This window comes from Panicum hallii, chromosome 9 (assembly GCF_002211085.1).
Source record: "Panicum hallii strain FIL2 chromosome 9, PHallii_v3.1, whole genome shotgun sequence".
Lineage (NCBI taxonomy): Eukaryota > Viridiplantae > Streptophyta > Magnoliopsida > Poales > Poaceae > Panicum > Panicum hallii.
In genome coordinates, this window is record NC_038050.1 from 60,581,187 (window position 1) to 60,597,727 (window position 16,541).

Below are 16,541 nucleotides of genomic sequence, written 5' to 3' on the forward strand. Positions count from 1 at the left end.
CCCGTGAGCTTAACTTTTTAAGTTGAACTAACTTTTTAAGTTGAACTGGTTGGTACATGCAGCTCAATATGGTATTAGATCCACAAATCACGAGTTGGAATGCTAGCAGCCGCAGATAAATAAAATATTTATAGTCGAGTCCTGTTTCTACATTATAGGTCTTAATGAAAAATAGGAGTTTCCTACAACATCAAGATTAACACTATCACTATAGTAAAACATAGTCTAGGATAGGAAAACTATACCAAGCGATACATGGATATCCAATGTATATTGAATTTTTTTATCTTTCTCTTGTTCCCGCAATCAGGAATGTATTATGCCCCCACTTCTTTTTTCGCAGTTTTGTATCACCAGAACTTGTCAATTCTTTAAAACAAACTTTGATCAAGGTAAAAATATATCAAAGTAAAATATTGATCCGATGATTCTTGAGTGACATTCAGCTGTCATGATCGATCCAATTAAACTCCCATTGTATTAAGACAAAGTACATCGAATACCATGTGTTGTGTAGTCTATTCCTTATTGCACAAGGTGCAATTAAAATCTCCTTGTTATCTACTTCCTCTCGATCAACTTATTTTTAGTGACAATAATAAGGTTTTGGTAAATTAGCCACATAAAATCCTTGATCTAAGGGGATTTTTTTTCCTTAAAAAATAGACCAAATTCATATATGAAAGATGCAAATACTAGAAAATTTTGATTCCTTATTTCTCTGAAACTCATCCTAGACAATCATTTTTATTTTTTAAAATCTATAGATATTAATATCTCTTATCCTTCTTAGTTGAAACCATGTCCTTAGTGCAAGATGTAAATAGTTATTATATTTGACATACTAATAATAGAAGCATTTGGCTCACCTTGTATGCTATAAATTAATTAATATTGGAATTTATTATTAAAACAAACTTGTCCATATAAAAAATAATTCTAATTAATGAAAGTCAGTTTTGTTCCCATCTCCTATTATCAGGATTCTTACCCTACAATAGAAATTTAAAAATATAAGAAAGTCACTCTACATAAGGGAATTACTTGTATTTTAACTGCGGAACGGACAACTGCGAACTTAATATCTTTCTGTGATAATATCTGAAGCCATATCCTTTCAAAAAGTATCTTTAGCCATCAAAGTGTTTCAATTTCAAGCACAATTTACAACACTAGTTTATGTTCATTTCTAAGACCTTAAACACCCAAACTATCCTTTTCTTTTCTTCAATTTACAAATATTGCACCAGGGTTCTCTTATCTCATATATTCGTTTATTTATCAACATGCTATAGTGACCTGCAAAGCTCTGTTTTATCATCCATATTTTCTGTTAGAAGTTTTAGTTTACATCTGAAGAGCCAACAGCGGCTGAGAAGAAAAACAAACCGGACGAACTCACGAAAGTGACCTGCAAAGCTCTGAGCCTCTGACCCAACCCTGAGACGAGAGGTGGCATTGCTCTCCCTCTACGACTTGTATTTAAATAGGCAGGTAGCCAGATACATACGAATAAACACATTATTTGACACGCATATCTCCTTGCCGTTTCCAATGCACAGTATTATAAGATGAGATCACATCCATTACGCACAAGCAGACGAGAGGCAGGGGTTTCTTTTTTGGCAAGAGGCAGGGGGTTGGGACATGGAAACTGACGGTGAATGGAATAAAGCCATCGCCCGCGGTGTGTTCTAGTAAAACTACTTTGCCTTTTTGATGATATCGCTGGTCCTATATTAGCCTTTTGCCTATATGTTTGCCTTCCATTCATTTGGATTAGGGATGCAGACACAAATGGGAACATCACGCCGGCAAATATAATATACCATCTCACGGAGGCACAATAAGAAGTATCTAATTGCAGATCAAATTAGCTGACCAAATTGCCATCAAATTCTAACAGAAGGGAGTACGACATACGTTTTGGCTCCTAGGATCGAGCACAGCAAGATGATCATCTGGCATGCAACTATCCCCTTGTTTATATAGTTCCTTCCACGACCGTAAAACATGCAAGTATAGGAGTAATGTTCCTGGTAGAATTTGACGCTCAAGTTCTATTTGAAATAAAAGCCCTAATGACATACCTCTCTTGAGTCCTAGTCAAAGAAGATTTGAGTTACCATACAATAAAGAATAATAGTGTTTTGAGTTAATTTTGTTATAACAGTATAGATGTGGGCGCTTAAAATTAGTATTTAAGTCAAAAGCAAGTTGAATGATGCAAGGCAATGGCACCTTAAGTTAGTTTGTTATAGTAGCAGATGTGGGTAACTTAGAAGCAGTTTGAGATGTAATAGGAGTATTTCTTTATTTTAGGTTAATTTAAATAATACTCACTCTATTTCAAATTGTAGGTTATTTTAACTTTTCTAAGTTTATAACTATTGCTACGCACCTAGATAAATATATATAGTAAAAACTATATATGTATTGCGTACGTATGTTCATAGACGTGAGTGTGCGTGGTCTGAGTTGTACTGTATAATTTAAAAAAAATCAAAACAACCAACAATTTAGAATGGAAGAGAGTAGTAGATATGGATATTATAAATATTGGATCCAATGGCTATGGATATCAATTAAATTCAAGTCTGCCTAATACGATGTGTTCTATTTCATAATTTTTATGATTTATCCTTTTCTAACAGATCATGTCATGAGAATTAAATGATTAATGTAAAAATGCCTCCAATTAGTTACAGTAAAAATCGAACGCACGTATTTGCTCGACCTTGCGTAGAGCTGGAGCTAAGCCTGCTTGAGGTCAGCTCGTTGCCAGTCACACGCTCCGTTGAATGTTGAGCCTACACTCCAAATATAATCCCGAGGCACGCTCTTTTTCAAAAAAAACACTTTGCTGATTGCAGCATCATTGTGAGCGCCGGAGGTAAGAGGCCGTTTTGGATTTCATGTCACGGAGGCTTGCGTTCATGCCAGGAAGGATTTCCCCAGGGAAACCGCAGGCAGAGTCTCCGTGGGATAACCAGGTTAACGAAGGGCACAGGGTAACCAGGCGACACCTATTTAAACCCCAACCCCGGCCACAGTGCGACGCGCGCACTCGCTTGCCGCAGAGCAGACCACGCCCGCGTCTTCGACATGGACAGGCCCAGCCACCCGCTCGCTCTGCTTCCCTTGCTCCTCTGCCTCTGCCTCGCCTCGCTCCGTGCCGGCTCCGCCGCGTCGGTCACCGCCGGCACCCCCGACGGCTCGGAGCGGTGGGGGTACGTCGAAGTCCGGCCAAGTAACTAACGCCCCTCGTCGCGTGCCAGAGTTCTGTACATTTTCTGGTTTAGAGCCGTGCTCTGAGATGTCGCCGTTGATGCGTTGTTGCAGAGGCTCACCTGTTCTGGTGGTACTACAAGAGCCCGCAGAGGACGTCGGCGCCGGGGAAGCCATGGCCGACCGTCCTGTGGCTGCAGGGTGGCCCGGTACGCCGCCTTAAATTCAGCTCAAATCTCAGCTCCTCTGCTCTACTCTCTCTGCTTCACTGGACTTGAGCCTGAGCGGGTGAGCTTTTTGTCACTAACCAACCATCGTCTTGTTCCTCGTCCTCGCAGGGCGCGTCGGGCGTCGGCCTCGGCAACTTCCTCGAGGTCGGCCCGCTGGACGTCAACCTGAAGCCGCGCAATTCGACATGGCTGCAGAAGGCCGACCTCATCTTCGTGGTCAGTCTCGGAGAGCGACAGCGACAGCTCTGCTCTGCTCCCTCTTCCTCCACGCCTGGCTGTCGTGATGTTTACACAGTTTGCCCCGGTATTTGAATGGCGCAGGACAACCCGGTCGGCGTCGGGTACAGCTACGTGGAGGACGACAGCCTGCTGGTGACGACCGACTGGCAGCAGGCCGCCGACGCCACCACGCTGCTCAAGGCGCTGGTCAAGGAGCTGCCCGCGCTGCAGAGCGGCCCGCTGTTCCTGGTCGCCGAGTCCTACGGCGGCAAGTACGCCGCCACGCTCGGCGCCTCCGTCGCCAGGGCCGTCCGCGCCGGCGAGCTCAAGCTCACCCTCGGAGGTCAAGATCCCGACCTAGACCCACTCGACGAACCAATCAGCGTCGGGAAGCAGTTGAATTGGGCAATTGAAAATTCTCGTTTCGTTTTCCGACAGGTGTCGCGCTCGGAGATAGCTGGATCTCGCCGGAGGATTTCACGGTAAGAAACCTACCATTTTCCTGAACCTTTTCAGCACGCAAAAGAATGGAAGGTTGAAACTGAGCCTTGGATTCCGCAGCTCGCGTACACGCCGCTGCTCCTGAGCGTGTCGAGGCTGGACGACAACGCCGGCGACGAAGCGAAAAGGTAAGCGGCGGATCGGCGGGCTAACACACCCACCGTTCCTCTTTTCCAAGCACATTTTCACACGCGTGCCGCCCAAACCGTGATCTTCCTCAGGAAGGCGGAGACCGTGACACGGCAGATCGCGGCGGGGCAGCTCGCGTCGGCGCAGGGCTCGTGGACCGACCTTCTGGATCTCATCAGCACCAGGAGCGGCAACGTTGTAAGTGCTGAACGTTGATCCTCATGCTCTTCACATTTACTGGTTCATGTTATGCTGAAGTGCTGAACCCTGAAGATCCCGTAGATCATGCTCACACTTAAACTAAACAGTAGTAGCACTACTGAAGTGTAAGTAACTGTGCAAGTAGATTGGTCAGTTTGCTCAACCTTTCTGACATGACTGGTCGTTGCACGCAACTCAATAAGTCCAGCTTGGACCTTATTACACTAGAGTGTCCTCTTTCTTTTTCCTGCAGGATGTGTACAACTTCCTTCTCGACAGCGGCATGGACCCGGTGTCCGCGGACACACCGACGGGCTCGTCGGCGACGGCGAGCAGCGTGCAGGCGCTGAGGTACGCGGCGTACCTCGGTGGCCAGGACTCGGACTCCAACACCATCGACAGCATCATGAATGGGGTGGTCAAGGAGAAGCTCAAGATCGTCCCCAAGGACCTCAAGTGAGCGTCGCTTTCGCGCCACAAGAATCGCTCACCCACTCTCTCTCCTGCGTTATCTTTCCATGCCAGTGTCGTGATGCTGCAACCCCAACTGCAGGTGGGTGGAGATCTCCCAGGACGTCTACAACGCGCTGGTCAACGATTTCATGAAGCCGAGAATCGATGAGGCGAGCTACAGCACAGCTCTACGTTTATATATAAAAAAAGATGAAGGGGATAATGGAGTTTAGTTTGATTAATCCTGTGTTTTTCTTTTTGGCAGATTGATGAGCTGCTGTCTTATGGAGTCAATGTGACAGTGTACAATGGCCAGGTCAGTAATTCTCTGCATTTTTTACTGTACCCAACCCAGCAAATTAAAATTACCAGTTTCATATCAATTGATATACTCTCTAGTCTCTAGGATAGAAGGTTAGTGGCTTAGTGCTGAAGTGACGACCGAGACTGAAAACGAATCTTGGACGTTTGCTCGTAGCGCACGTTGCTTAGGCTGGTTGCGGCATAGTGGCTAGTGCTGGGTCGAGATCAGATGGAGCACCCAGGTTTACCCATACAACCTGGAGCTCTGGAGGAACCCTGGGTAAGCAACCGAGTAGAGTATAAGAATAAAGCCGTTGTTAGTCAGTGGGAGATCAGGATAGCGTGACGCCGACACGCATGTTCTTGTTCAGAAAAGACGGCATCCTTTCTGGACCATACCAAGAAAATGCGAGGCTTGGATGTGAAGCTTGATCAGAGACTGTACATAGGGACAACCGCTCCCTGGTCCATGCCAAGAAAATTTCAAGAGAAGAGTGTTCCATGCGTGGATTTGTCGATGGATCACCCATCAGAACCCCTTTCCCCAGGAAGCTGTGAGTGACACGAAATCTCCAGGCGGCACAAGGCGTTTTCTCAACAACCGCCAGCTCAGAGGGCTCATGGTTCACATGGTCCACTAATTGGGGACTGACACTCTTCTTAACCAAACATTTGGATCATCCATTTTATATACTATTCCCTGTAGAAATGCTTAGGATTAAATAAGGCTGAAATTTTCATTACTCAACTTGATACACATCTTTTCCACATTTGAAGCTCGACGTAATCTGCTCGACCAACGGCGCAGAAGCATGGGTTCAGAAGCTCAAGTGAGTGCTCCTGACCATCCCCCCTTCACATTCTAGCAGGGTTAAGAAACATATCTGAATGTCTGAATGTTTTCCCCATTTGGGGATGAACTGGTTTCAGATGGGATGGTCTGAAGAGCTTCCTGAGCCTGCCAAGGCAATCCCTATACTGTGGCCAGAGCAAAGGCACCAAGGCTTTTGTCAGGTCCTACAAGAACCTGCACTTTTACTGGATTCTTGGAGCTGGGCACTTTGTAAGTCCGAGACCCAATTGTGGCATCTTTCCTAGGATCTGCTTCCCATGTGAGGCTCTTAAATTGGGATGCCCCAGAGCTGATTTGTTTTCTCGTATGATCTACTCTTTGATTGTAGGTGCCTGCCGACCAGCCTTGCATCGCGCTGAGCATGATCAGCAGCATAACCCAATCTCCAGCCAGTTAGAGGATTCTACGTGATATGCAAAGATCAAAAGGAGGCTTCAACTTCAAGCAGCTAGGACAAGGATATTGCATCATTCTTGAAGTACAGTAAAGGTCGCTTACTTGAAAGGCAATGTAATTGATGATACTTGTGCTTTTTTTCTTATGCTTTTCAGGGAAAAACGAACACTGATGTGATATAAAAATGCCTCATATTTGATTCCCCAAACGAAAGGGGAAAATGCAACCGTTTATGATTTCTAATGTCTATTTGTTATGTTGCATTTTGGAAGAAAAGGCTAAAAGAAAACAGGCATCAAGTGGAGTGGTTGAGGGTTCATGTTGAGTCAAAAGTGGATAACAGTTTTCCATTTATAATGCATTTGTGGGTGCTCAAACTTAATACCTCGCTTTGATGTCATATTGAGTTATACACAGTAACCAGTCAACCTCAAACCTAGAGATTTCGAAATGTTAAATGTTGTGAAAATCGCAGCTTAAAGTTTACCATATCACTTTCAAAGTTCAATTTGCATCCTAAAGTTATTATTTTTAATTTTAAATCTCGCATTAGTTAAGTTGTAACATGGGTTTCATAAGAGCAGAAAGTGATTTTTCAAGCAAAATGCAACGGGCTAGATATGAATATTTTGAATTGAAACATGCATCTTTTTTCTATAAAAAAGGGAGTCTGAAAATCATGAAGCCAAGTTGAAAATGGATCTTTATGCAAGGTTGAGAATAAGGGGAATGGGAGGAAGAACATGACCTTTCTTATTGAGTTATATTGGCTAAACTCACTGAATCTAAACGACTCACCTGTCAAAACCTCCTATCAGACAGTGTGGATGATCAAAATTATAAAAGAAGAAAAATATCTTGAAGTTTGGAGAATTATAATAGAGGTGATCCGAAAGGAAGAAGAATCAATTGCAGGATGAACATGCCTCCTTGAAACTTCTGGAGCAGAAAACTATATTAGACAATTTTCAGTTTCACAGAAAGATTAATATACAAAATAAGTTGCTAGATATGTATGCAGAGGAAGAAGTGTATTAGGCAAGGTTTAACACAGAATTTTCAGCAGTTTTGCACCGAGGTAAAAAAAACCCTACAAAAGCTATCCTAGACTAAAATGTTGAAGCTCTCCTATCCAATAAATAAAACAACAAAAGTGTTGAAGCAAATTACGACAGAACTCTATTGGACTACTGCTGACAGGTTTCCTTACCTCATGTTAAAGAGCTCCTTTGCTTCCAAAAGCCCATCAGGGGCGAAAGATTTGCGAAACTCACCTTGCTTGAACTAGCTGAGAGGTCACAGCTTCCTCTGAAACCGGACATCCTGGTCCTTGTAGGGTGCAATTGAGGTCGCCGCAACAGCAGCACTATTGTTGGTGGTGCTATAAGTATGAAAAGCTGCAAGTGCAGGATCAGGCAGCACGGGGAGTGTAGAGCCATTCCCGACCAACTGCAGCTTGATGCTTATTGGCTTATTGCTACATAGGATGGATCGAAGTCAGATTGACATTGCCATACTGGGCCAACTATATCTGCAACTGCACATGCAGTAACTGAAGTGGAACAGGAAAAGAGCGCTGGTGAAGGTTGAAGACATCAGCTAAATCGTCATTGGATGACGATCCGACGGTTGGAACGAACCTGTCACCTGAAAAGTCTGAAATTTCCAGGCACCTGATAAATAGATTTCCCTATAGTTTTGACTGTTTCTTGTTGAGATCGAACCACTTATTTGAACAAGTAGCCTTTTTTCTTTCTTGCTCTGAGAAGTGAATTAACCAAAATAGGGACATCTAATATTCATCTGCCTATAACTAGTACTCCTCCAGTAAGGATGTCCAAGGTACAGCACAACCATCACCTCCTGCTCTCATTGCTTACACCACCCTGTATCAGAGATGTGTCATATGCCTCCCGTTTGGCTGCATGCTGGTCAAAAACGACGCCTGAAAAAGAAACACAGACGCCAACCAGCACCTGGCGTTTCTGCCTCGGCATGTCCGGCGGACAACGAGGCGGCGAGGCGCCGCCTATTTAAACCACAGACGGCCGCAGTGAGATTCTCACTCGCCGGCCACAGAACAGAGCCGTCAACATGGACAGGCCCTGCTCTCTGCTCGCTCTGCTTCCCGTCCTCCTCTGCTGCATCATCCTCAGCTCCGTCGGCTCCGGTTCCGCCGAACCGGTCACCGCCGGCACCCCCGACGGATCGGAGCTGTGGGGGTACGTCGAAGTCCGGCCAAGTAACGCTCCTATCTCGCCACTTTCCAAATCATCATGCACTTGCTGTTCCGAGCGTCGTCTTCCTTACCACTGCGCTCGTGTCGCCGTCGTTGCAGAGGCGCATTTGTTCTGGTGGTACTACAAGAGCCCGCAGAGGACGTCGAAGCGGGCGAAGCCATGGCCGACCGTGCTCTGGCTGCAGGGTGGCCCCGTACACGCTGCCACTCCCCTCATGCTAGAATTGCCCTTGCTCCTCTTTACAGGTGGCCTAAACTTGTCATGGAACCGTCGTCTTGTTGGCTTCGCAGGGCGCGTCGGGCGTCGGGTTCGGCAACTTCCAGGAGATCGGTCCGCTGGACGTCAACCTGCAGCCGCGCAACTCCACGTGGCTGCAGAAGGCTGACCTCATCTTTGTGGTCAGACAGCGATCCGAGACAGCTTCATTCCTCTCTTCTTCAGTTCGATGTACTGAATTGTTTGTCTCGACGGCCGGCACAGGACAACCCGGTCGGCGTCGGGTACAGCTACGTGGAGGACGACAGCTTGCTGGTGACGACGGACTGGCAGCAGGCGGCGGACGCCACCACGCTGCTCAAGGCGCTGGTCAAGGAGGTGCCAGCGCTGCAGAGCAGCCCGCTGTTCCTGGTCGCCGAGTCCTACGGCGGCAAGTACGCCGCCACGCTCGGCGCCTCCGTCGCCAGGGCCGTCCGAGCCGGCGAGCTCAACATCACGCTCGGAGGTGTCGCGCTCGGGGATAGCTGGATCTCGCCGGAGGATTTCACGGTGAGCACATGACACAGGAGTCATCGCCTTCCAGTGTGCACAAAACTGTACTCTTGACTAACCAATGCAAATGCGTTTTGGATGGCGCAGCTGTCGTACACGCCGCTGCTCCTGAGCGTGTCGAGGCTGGACGACAACGCTGGCGACGAAGCGAAAAGGTAAGCCGTAAGCGGACGAGCAAGCTGACCTCTACAGCACTCTTCGTTTCGTTCCCAGTCACATTCACACGCGCACGCCGACTGTAATCTCAGGATGGCGGAGACGGCGAAGGAGCAGATCGCGGCGGGCAATTTCACCGCCGCTGAGGGTTCGTGGAGCGACCTGATGCTGTTCATCGGCACCAGGAGCGGCGACGTCGTAAGTGCTGACAGTTGACTACGTACTCTTGACATCTATCGGGCCATGCGTTGTTCAAGAGCCTGCAGATCATGCTAAGACGACAGCGTCACCAACACCACAACAGGCACAGCTTGATGAACCTTCTTGGTCACAAAGAGTTTTCCCTCTCACTCGCTCTCTCTTTTTCAGGACGTGTACAATTTTCTTGATGGCAGCTTGGACTCCGCGTCGGCGAACGCACCAACGGACTCGTCGCCAAGCACCGTGCAGGCCATGATGAATTACTCGAGGTATCTCAGCGGCCAGGACTCCGACTCCAACACCATCGGCGGCATCATGAACGGAGTCATCAAGGAGAAGCTCAAGATCATTCCCAAGGACCTCAAGTCAGCCTCGCTTTCGCACCGCCACAATGCATTATGTATGTTGTGAATTGTGAGATGTCTGAGTACCAATTGCAGGTGGGAGGAGGAAAACCAGGCCGTTTATAACGCGCTGATCAATGATATAATGAAGCCAAGAATTGATGAGGTGAGCGAGCTAACATTGTTCTACATGAATGATCACGTTTTAAATTTTGAAAGAGTTTCAGAAACTAGCAGATGATGATTGACTTTGAGTTTTCTGTTACAGATTGATGAGCTACTATCTTATGGTGTCAATGTTACTGTGTACAATGGCCAGGTCAGTTCCGCTCTACCATCGAATCCCCCATTCTTGAATTCTCCAACCTGTGGCGGAACATGCATGTTAACATAAATAAATTTATATTTATAGGGTTAAACATTACTGGCTTATTGCATTAGTGCAGAGATTTAAAATAAACAGTTGATGTATCTTAGGTCCTGTTTGGCAGAACTCCTAGAACAGCTTCTTGGCTGAATCCAGAAGCTCTGCCAAACAGTTTTTCTGAGAGAAGTTTTTCTAAGAGAAGTGATTCTATACTGATTTTATGAAGTGGTCAATTCTTTAAAATGAACTAAGAAGCTTAGAGCTGAAAAAAAAATAACTTCTCCCGATTCACCTCACTGGATCCGTAATCTTAGGGAATTACTTTTAGCTAGAGAATCAGTTCTCTCATAGAATCAGAATTAAGTGTAGCTCTACCAAACTGGCACTTAGACATTAACTCGTAGCGCACGTAGCTTTGGGTGATTGAGGCATACTGTTGTGCCGATCAAATGGAGTGTTCATGTTGATCAATGGAAACTGGAAAAAAATCCTGTAGAAGCAACTGAGTAAAGTATGATATTAAAGGATCTGTTGGTCAGAAAAGACGCTGCCCTTTGTACATCATACGTCCATACCAAGAAAATGTGAACCTCGATTGTTAAGTTAATCTAGATATGGTGCATACGGACGCCACACCTGAATCAAAGATTGGGTACGGTGATCTTTTTATAATATTCGTAGTTAAAATGCTCAGGATTTAAATTTCTATTTTTAGTACTGAACTTGATTTATATTTTCTCAATCCGAAGCTCGACATAATTTGCTCGACCATTGGAGCAGAAGCATGGGTTCAGAAGCTCAAGTAAGTTTCAGCTCTTTTCCCCCCATAGGTAATCAATAACAGGAGTCAGAATGTATAATAACTGCATGACTAAATACCTCATTTGGGGATTCATTAATCTCAGATGGGATGGGATCAAGACCTTCCTGAGCCTGCCGAGGCAGTCTCTGTACTGTGGCCCCAGCAAAAGCACCAAGGGTTTTGTCAGGTCCTACAAGAACCTGCAGTTCTACTGGATTCTTGGAGCTGGGCACTTTGTAAGTGCGAGACCCAATTGTGGCATCTATCCTAGAACATGTGAAGCTCTTAAGACCTGATCGGTTGATCTACTCTTTTGCTTATAGGTACCTGTCGACCAGCCTTGTCTCGCGCTGAGCATGATCGGCAACATCACCCAATCTCCAGCAAGTTAGCATATTATTTGTGGTATTCAAGAACAGAAAGAGTAAGAGTTCAATAATACTTGAAAGACACTAGTCTGTTAGGAGAAGACGTCATATTTAATTCTCCAAATGATAGAGAGAGAAAAGGTGCCCTTTTACAATTTCGGGGTGTCAATTTATGTTTCATTTTAGGATAGGATGCTGAAACGTATGTATTAAGTGGGCCGAAATAGTTAAAATTATGCGGGATGTATTGAAGATTTGAAGTAGTAAAGGAGTTTCCTAGAGGAGGAGACCAGGCATGCATGCCACCCTTTCTAACGTAACATATTTTTGCACAAAGCTTGTCATTTTTCTTTTCGAAACACAGTACAGATGCAGACGTTATATACACGTACATACAGTCACCTCTATGTATACGCATGGTGCTGTAGTGTTGCACATGTATATGTATATAAGTAGATAACTAGTTGGGTTCACAACGGGAAGATCAGCTAGGATGCTCTAATGTGACATTTCCATCATACTCAATATGAAACAATAAGTAAATTTAGAAATATTTTTCAGGAAGCTGTAGAGAGATATGTTCCAACTCTTATCATGCACTGCATATCAATACCTGGCATTGAATTTTTTATGTAGTGCGCTGCTATCGATCAGTCTTGATCGACTTGGAAGTTCACTAAATGTAACAATAACCTACAAGTTCTCTAAATTACCTAGCACTCTATTATGGAAGAAACATTAACACAAAGTACCACAATAACTACTTCTAAATTACACAAATTTGCCATTATGAGAAAAATAACCAAAAGAATCTAAATATGTGCTTCTAAATTACCGACAACTACCGGTATAACAAAATTGTGCACATCAGTCACTTCTAAATTATAAATCGTAGACACTTTACAAATTTCTATGAGTTCATATATTTTACACAAAATATTGCTAGCACATATATAAGCGTAGTAGTGGATAGACTACTATATATTAATTAGTGCATCGGTAACAAGAAATTACTCTACTGTCAAACAACCACAAGCATAGTTACGTAATTTACACAAGGTCCCTATCACTATCACTATGCTTGGCCATGGGGGTTGTGCTGGTGCAAGACGCCTCGTTGCGCTCCTCCTCCTCCATGGTGTCCGACATGGTCTTCCCCCTCGTCTCCGGCAAGCACGCCGCGAAAATACCGGCGCCCCCGATGGCGAGCCCGAACACGCCAAAAGACCATATGCTCCTCTCGCGTCCGAGCGCGACGAGCATGGGCGCCGCCACTCCGCCCAGGACCATCGCCTGCCGCACCAGCCCCACCGCCGAGTTGCGCACGGACGTCGGGAACAGCTCGATGGCGTAGATCAGGATGAGGTCGTACGCCGTGCACGTCACGAAGAAGGACACCAGCTCGGCGGCCATCCGCGCCGCCCCCGCGCCCCGCGGGATGGCGGCGCACGCGAGGCTGCACGCCCCCGCCGACGCGGCGAGCGCGACCACGGAGGCGCGCCGGTCGGCCCTGGCGATGAGCAGCCACGAGAGGACAGCCGAGGGCACCTCGGCCAGCGCGTTGTAGGTGGTGCTCAGGTAGAGGTTGGGGCCCAGGCTGCCGACGCTGAGCGGCATGCCGAAGTAGACCATGCCCACGCCGAAGGCGGCGACCATGATCGCCGCTAGCCTCCGATTCGCCCATGGCCGCTCCGACATCATCCGCAGCGTGTCGAACACGCCCCCGCCGCTCGCCCCGGCTTCCTCACGCATGGAGCACGCGTCCAGCGTAGAGAAGCTCGTCGTGGTGGTGCTGCTGCTGCCGTTGAGCGAGGAGATCTGCCGCAGCGTCTCGACGGCCTCCTGCGTCCGGCCGCGCACCAGCAGCCACCGCGGCGACTCCTGAGCTAGGAAGTAGAGCAGAGCGGCGTAGCAGAGACAAGGCGCGGACATCCAGAAGTACATGCTCCGCCAGGACGCCTCGCGCAACGCGAAGGCTAGCGCCGGGAGCGACAGGAACCCGACGGCGTAGCAGAAGAACGCCGCCACGCTCACCACGTCGCGCCACCGCCTCCCGACGAGCTCCGTGGAGAGGACCAGCGTGCACGTGCCCACGACCGACCTGGCGAACCCGGACACGAACCGTAGCGCGGCGTACGCCCAGACGTTCGGCGCGAGGGCGGTGAGCACGCCGGCGGCGGACATGGACACCAGGGACGCGAGGAGCGTCTTCTTGCGCCCGAGGCGCGAGTCCGCGAGCGTCGTGAGCAGGAAGCCGCCGGCCAGGCAGCCGGCGAAGAACGACGACGCCGGGAGGGAGACGAGCGCCGGGCTGGCGCACTGGAGGGCCCACTCCGACACCACCGATGTCCTGGCCGGGCGATCCCACACCCAGGTGCCGCCGCTCGGGAGCGCGCATGGCGCGGCCGCCGCAGCAGCCGGCGTGCAGGAGGAGTTGCCGCCGGCTGAACCGGCGCAGTGCCACCGCGGCTCGGCGTCCGTGAACACGGAGATGAACACCTGCTGCGCGTCGAAGGCCCAGGCGAAGGCGACGAAGACGGCCCTGAGCAGCTGCACGACGCCGGTGTCCCCGATGCACGCCTCGATCATGTCGTCGATGGAAGGTGGCAACTTCGCCGGCTTGACCTTGTGGCTTGTCAAGAGAGGGGTGGTGGCCGTGTCGTCGTCCATGGACATTGACACGGGTGTGGGTGCGCGTGCCGCTTGAGTGCGCTGCCTTTGCTCCTGGCTGCTCGAAGGTTGCAAGTATAAAGACCATGCTGGAAATAAAGCAAAATGTGAAAAGCTTTCAGGCAGGAGGCAAAATTAATTAAAGCTTATACGCGTGTGATTAGGAAGGAAGTTGGAAAAATTCTCTGTTCATATGCACATGCACTAGGTTTTGCATTGCAAATAGCATGTCATGATTTTATTTTGGTTGGCGTTGATTCTGAATCCCATGCGCATCAGAATTTGATCGCTGACAGATACCCTCTCTTTTTTTATGACCATGACATACCCATGCGGCGTATAAAATTACAAGTGGGTGTCTCTTGATATTGGGTTTCTATAAAGTTAAACTATAGTCAGCGGTAGTGCACCTTTCAGTAATTAATAACAACTAGTCTATCAACCCGTGCTCCCGCATGGGCTAACTAGAATTAATATAAAAAATAATATTTATAGCTAATAATTATAATTATATATCTTACGTCTTCTTTCATCTATTAAATATTCTAACACATACTCTAAAATGCATACTGTCAGGGGAAATCTCCAGCCGGGTGGCGGAATGCACCCGCCTAGATCTAATCAAGGATAGGTTTGGAGGAGACTTAGGAGCGCTCGATCAATGTGCGGATGAACGTAGGAAAGACACAAGGATTTCGAGTGGTTCGGGCCGCCGGTGCGTAACACCCTACGTCCACTTAGAAATTGTATTGGTTGTAGAAGCATGTCTGAGAGCCCTGTGAACCTTGTCTTCTAACGAGTGCACCCTCCCTTTATACTCCAAGGGGTGTGCTTACACTGTGCGGGGGCCCGACAAGTGGGCCCGGCCAACAGGAGCCTGTTCTATGAGAGATACGGAGATCTTCATCTCCAGCTCCTCTCCGTAGTCTTCTCTATCGAGAAGTTGATGTACGTATCTACAGCCAGGATATGGCCGTGCGCAGCCTTGTCTTGCACAGTGACCGCTGTCAGTGTTACCCAATAGTGGAGCTGTGGTGCCACTGTTGGGTGAGAACCTGTCAGGCGAAGGAGCAGCGCTGACCTGCTGCGCCGTTGCCTTCGCGTGCACTATGGCAGCGCACGCCTCGGCTCTCCTGTTACAGGCCATCATCACGCCGTGCGCGGCGCTGTGACGGGACTGTACGCCGCCTGCGCACAGTATTCGGTGACATGACGCATCGCCTTGGAAACAGGCGGGCTTATCGTGGTGTCAGCCTACCTGCCCCGTGTGCCAGTGGCAGGCCACACTTTTTGACTTGGGCGCACCCGGCCCAACTACCGCATTAAATGCGGGTAGGTGGGTTGGAGACCCGCGGAGGGCCTCCTGCCACAGGCACGTGGCAGGGCCAGCCCCGCTACCTCTGCAGGGGCGGCACGTGGCGGCACCGGACCCCTTCCCGGGGGGAGAGGGGTCCGGGCCCCCGAGGCCGGTCGGAGCGGTCTGGCCTGTGATGGTCCGGCCATCACACGTGGCGGCCCGGACCTCCTTGGGGAGTCCGGGGCTGCGGGGGCTACCCGAGAGCTCCCCTGCCTTCCCGGGCACATGGAGACCTCGGACCTTTAAGAGCACGGGGGAGGTCCGGAGACCATGGTCCCAGCTGTCAGGCCCGGGCCGTACGCCACGTCACCCAAAAGACGAAGGGAAGATCACGGATAGTGAGACGCTAAGGGCTTGGACACCCTAGCAGGAGGTACCTCTGTCCGTGTGTACCGACACATACTTATCATTATCTAGTTGCAATAGATTTCATTTTGCATCACACCTTCGTTTGTGTTTGATATATATTTAAATGAATCATTTCTTTGTAAATTGATATTCTTATCTCTTTCATACATGAATACAAGGTGACACATATCGTGGGTAGTATTTCTATATAAACAATAACATAAATAATATATTAAGAATGATAGAAATGGTAATTTAAAATTTTATATTGGTGCACTTCAATATTTTATAATAATATAATCTATATTCAGATTTAGGGGTTACTTTAACTTTTAATAATAATATAATTGGATAATTTATATGTAAATTTAAGGAGTTATTTGTATTATTTTTATAATAGCATAGGT

General features: G+C 47.9%; 3 protein-coding genes across 3 annotated transcripts; 2 read left to right on the forward strand and 1 right to left on the reverse strand.

Annotated features, from left to right (window-relative positions):
• Positions 1-2,524: 2,524 nt before the first annotated feature.
• LOC112873272 (serine carboxypeptidase-like 51) lies at positions 2,525-6,756 on the forward strand. Its single transcript, XM_025936267.1, has 16 exons — positions 2,525-2,537; positions 2,835-2,880; positions 2,944-2,969; positions 3,020-3,250; positions 3,343-3,437; positions 3,567-3,674; positions 3,780-4,020; positions 4,116-4,159; positions 4,239-4,306; positions 4,400-4,505; positions 4,762-4,964; positions 5,062-5,131; positions 5,227-5,277; positions 6,042-6,094; positions 6,195-6,327; positions 6,446-6,756. The coding sequence occupies exons 1-16, from the start codon at positions 2,525-2,527 to the stop codon at positions 6,512-6,514; spliced, it is 1,557 nt and encodes a 518-aa protein (XP_025792052.1). The 3' UTR covers positions 6,515-6,756.
• Positions 6,757-8,607: 1,851 nt separating this feature from the next.
• Positions 8,608-11,783, forward strand: LOC112877589 (serine carboxypeptidase-like 51). The gene is made up of 12 exons (XM_025941931.1): positions 8,608-8,755; positions 8,852-8,946; positions 9,044-9,151; positions 9,234-9,518; positions 9,609-9,676; positions 9,770-9,875; positions 10,047-10,243; positions 10,319-10,388; positions 10,491-10,541; positions 11,339-11,391; positions 11,495-11,627; positions 11,715-11,783. The coding sequence occupies exons 1-12, from the start codon at positions 8,608-8,610 to the stop codon at positions 11,781-11,783; spliced, it is 1,383 nt and encodes a 460-aa protein (XP_025797716.1).
• Positions 11,784-12,756: 973 nt separating this feature from the next.
• Positions 12,757-14,447, reverse strand: LOC112878116 (organic cation/carnitine transporter 3-like). Its single transcript, XM_025942520.1, has one exon. It carries the CDS (start codon positions 14,433-14,435, stop codon positions 12,810-12,812), a length of 1,626 nt encoding a protein of 541 aa, XP_025798305.1. The 5' UTR covers positions 14,436-14,447; the 3' UTR covers positions 12,757-12,809.
• Between the last annotated feature and the right edge of the window lie 2,094 nt (positions 14,448-16,541).

Coding starts and splice junctions, on each gene's coding strand:
- LOC112878116 (XM_025942520.1), bottom strand. CDS start 14,435: ATGTCCATGGACGACGACACGGCCACCACCCCTCTCTTGACAAGCCAC.
- LOC112873272 (XM_025936267.1), top strand. Junction 2,881..2,943: donor TTGCTGATTGCAGCATCATT/GTGAGCGCCGGA, acceptor CGTTCATGCCAG/GAAGGATTTCCCCAGGGAAA. Junction 6,328..6,445: donor TTCTTGGAGCTGGGCACTTT/GTAAGTCCGAGA, acceptor CTTTGATTGTAG/GTGCCTGCCGACCAGCCTTG.
- LOC112877589 (XM_025941931.1), top strand. CDS start 8,608: ATGGACAGGCCCTGCTCTCTGCTCGCTCTGCTTCCCGTCCTCCTCTGC. Junction 9,876..10,046: donor GCACCAGGAGCGGCGACGTC/GTAAGTGCTGAC, acceptor TCTCTTTTTCAG/GACGTGTACAATTTTCTTGA. Junction 10,389..10,490: donor TGAAGCCAAGAATTGATGAG/GTGAGCGAGCTA, acceptor TTTCTGTTACAG/ATTGATGAGCTACTATCTTA.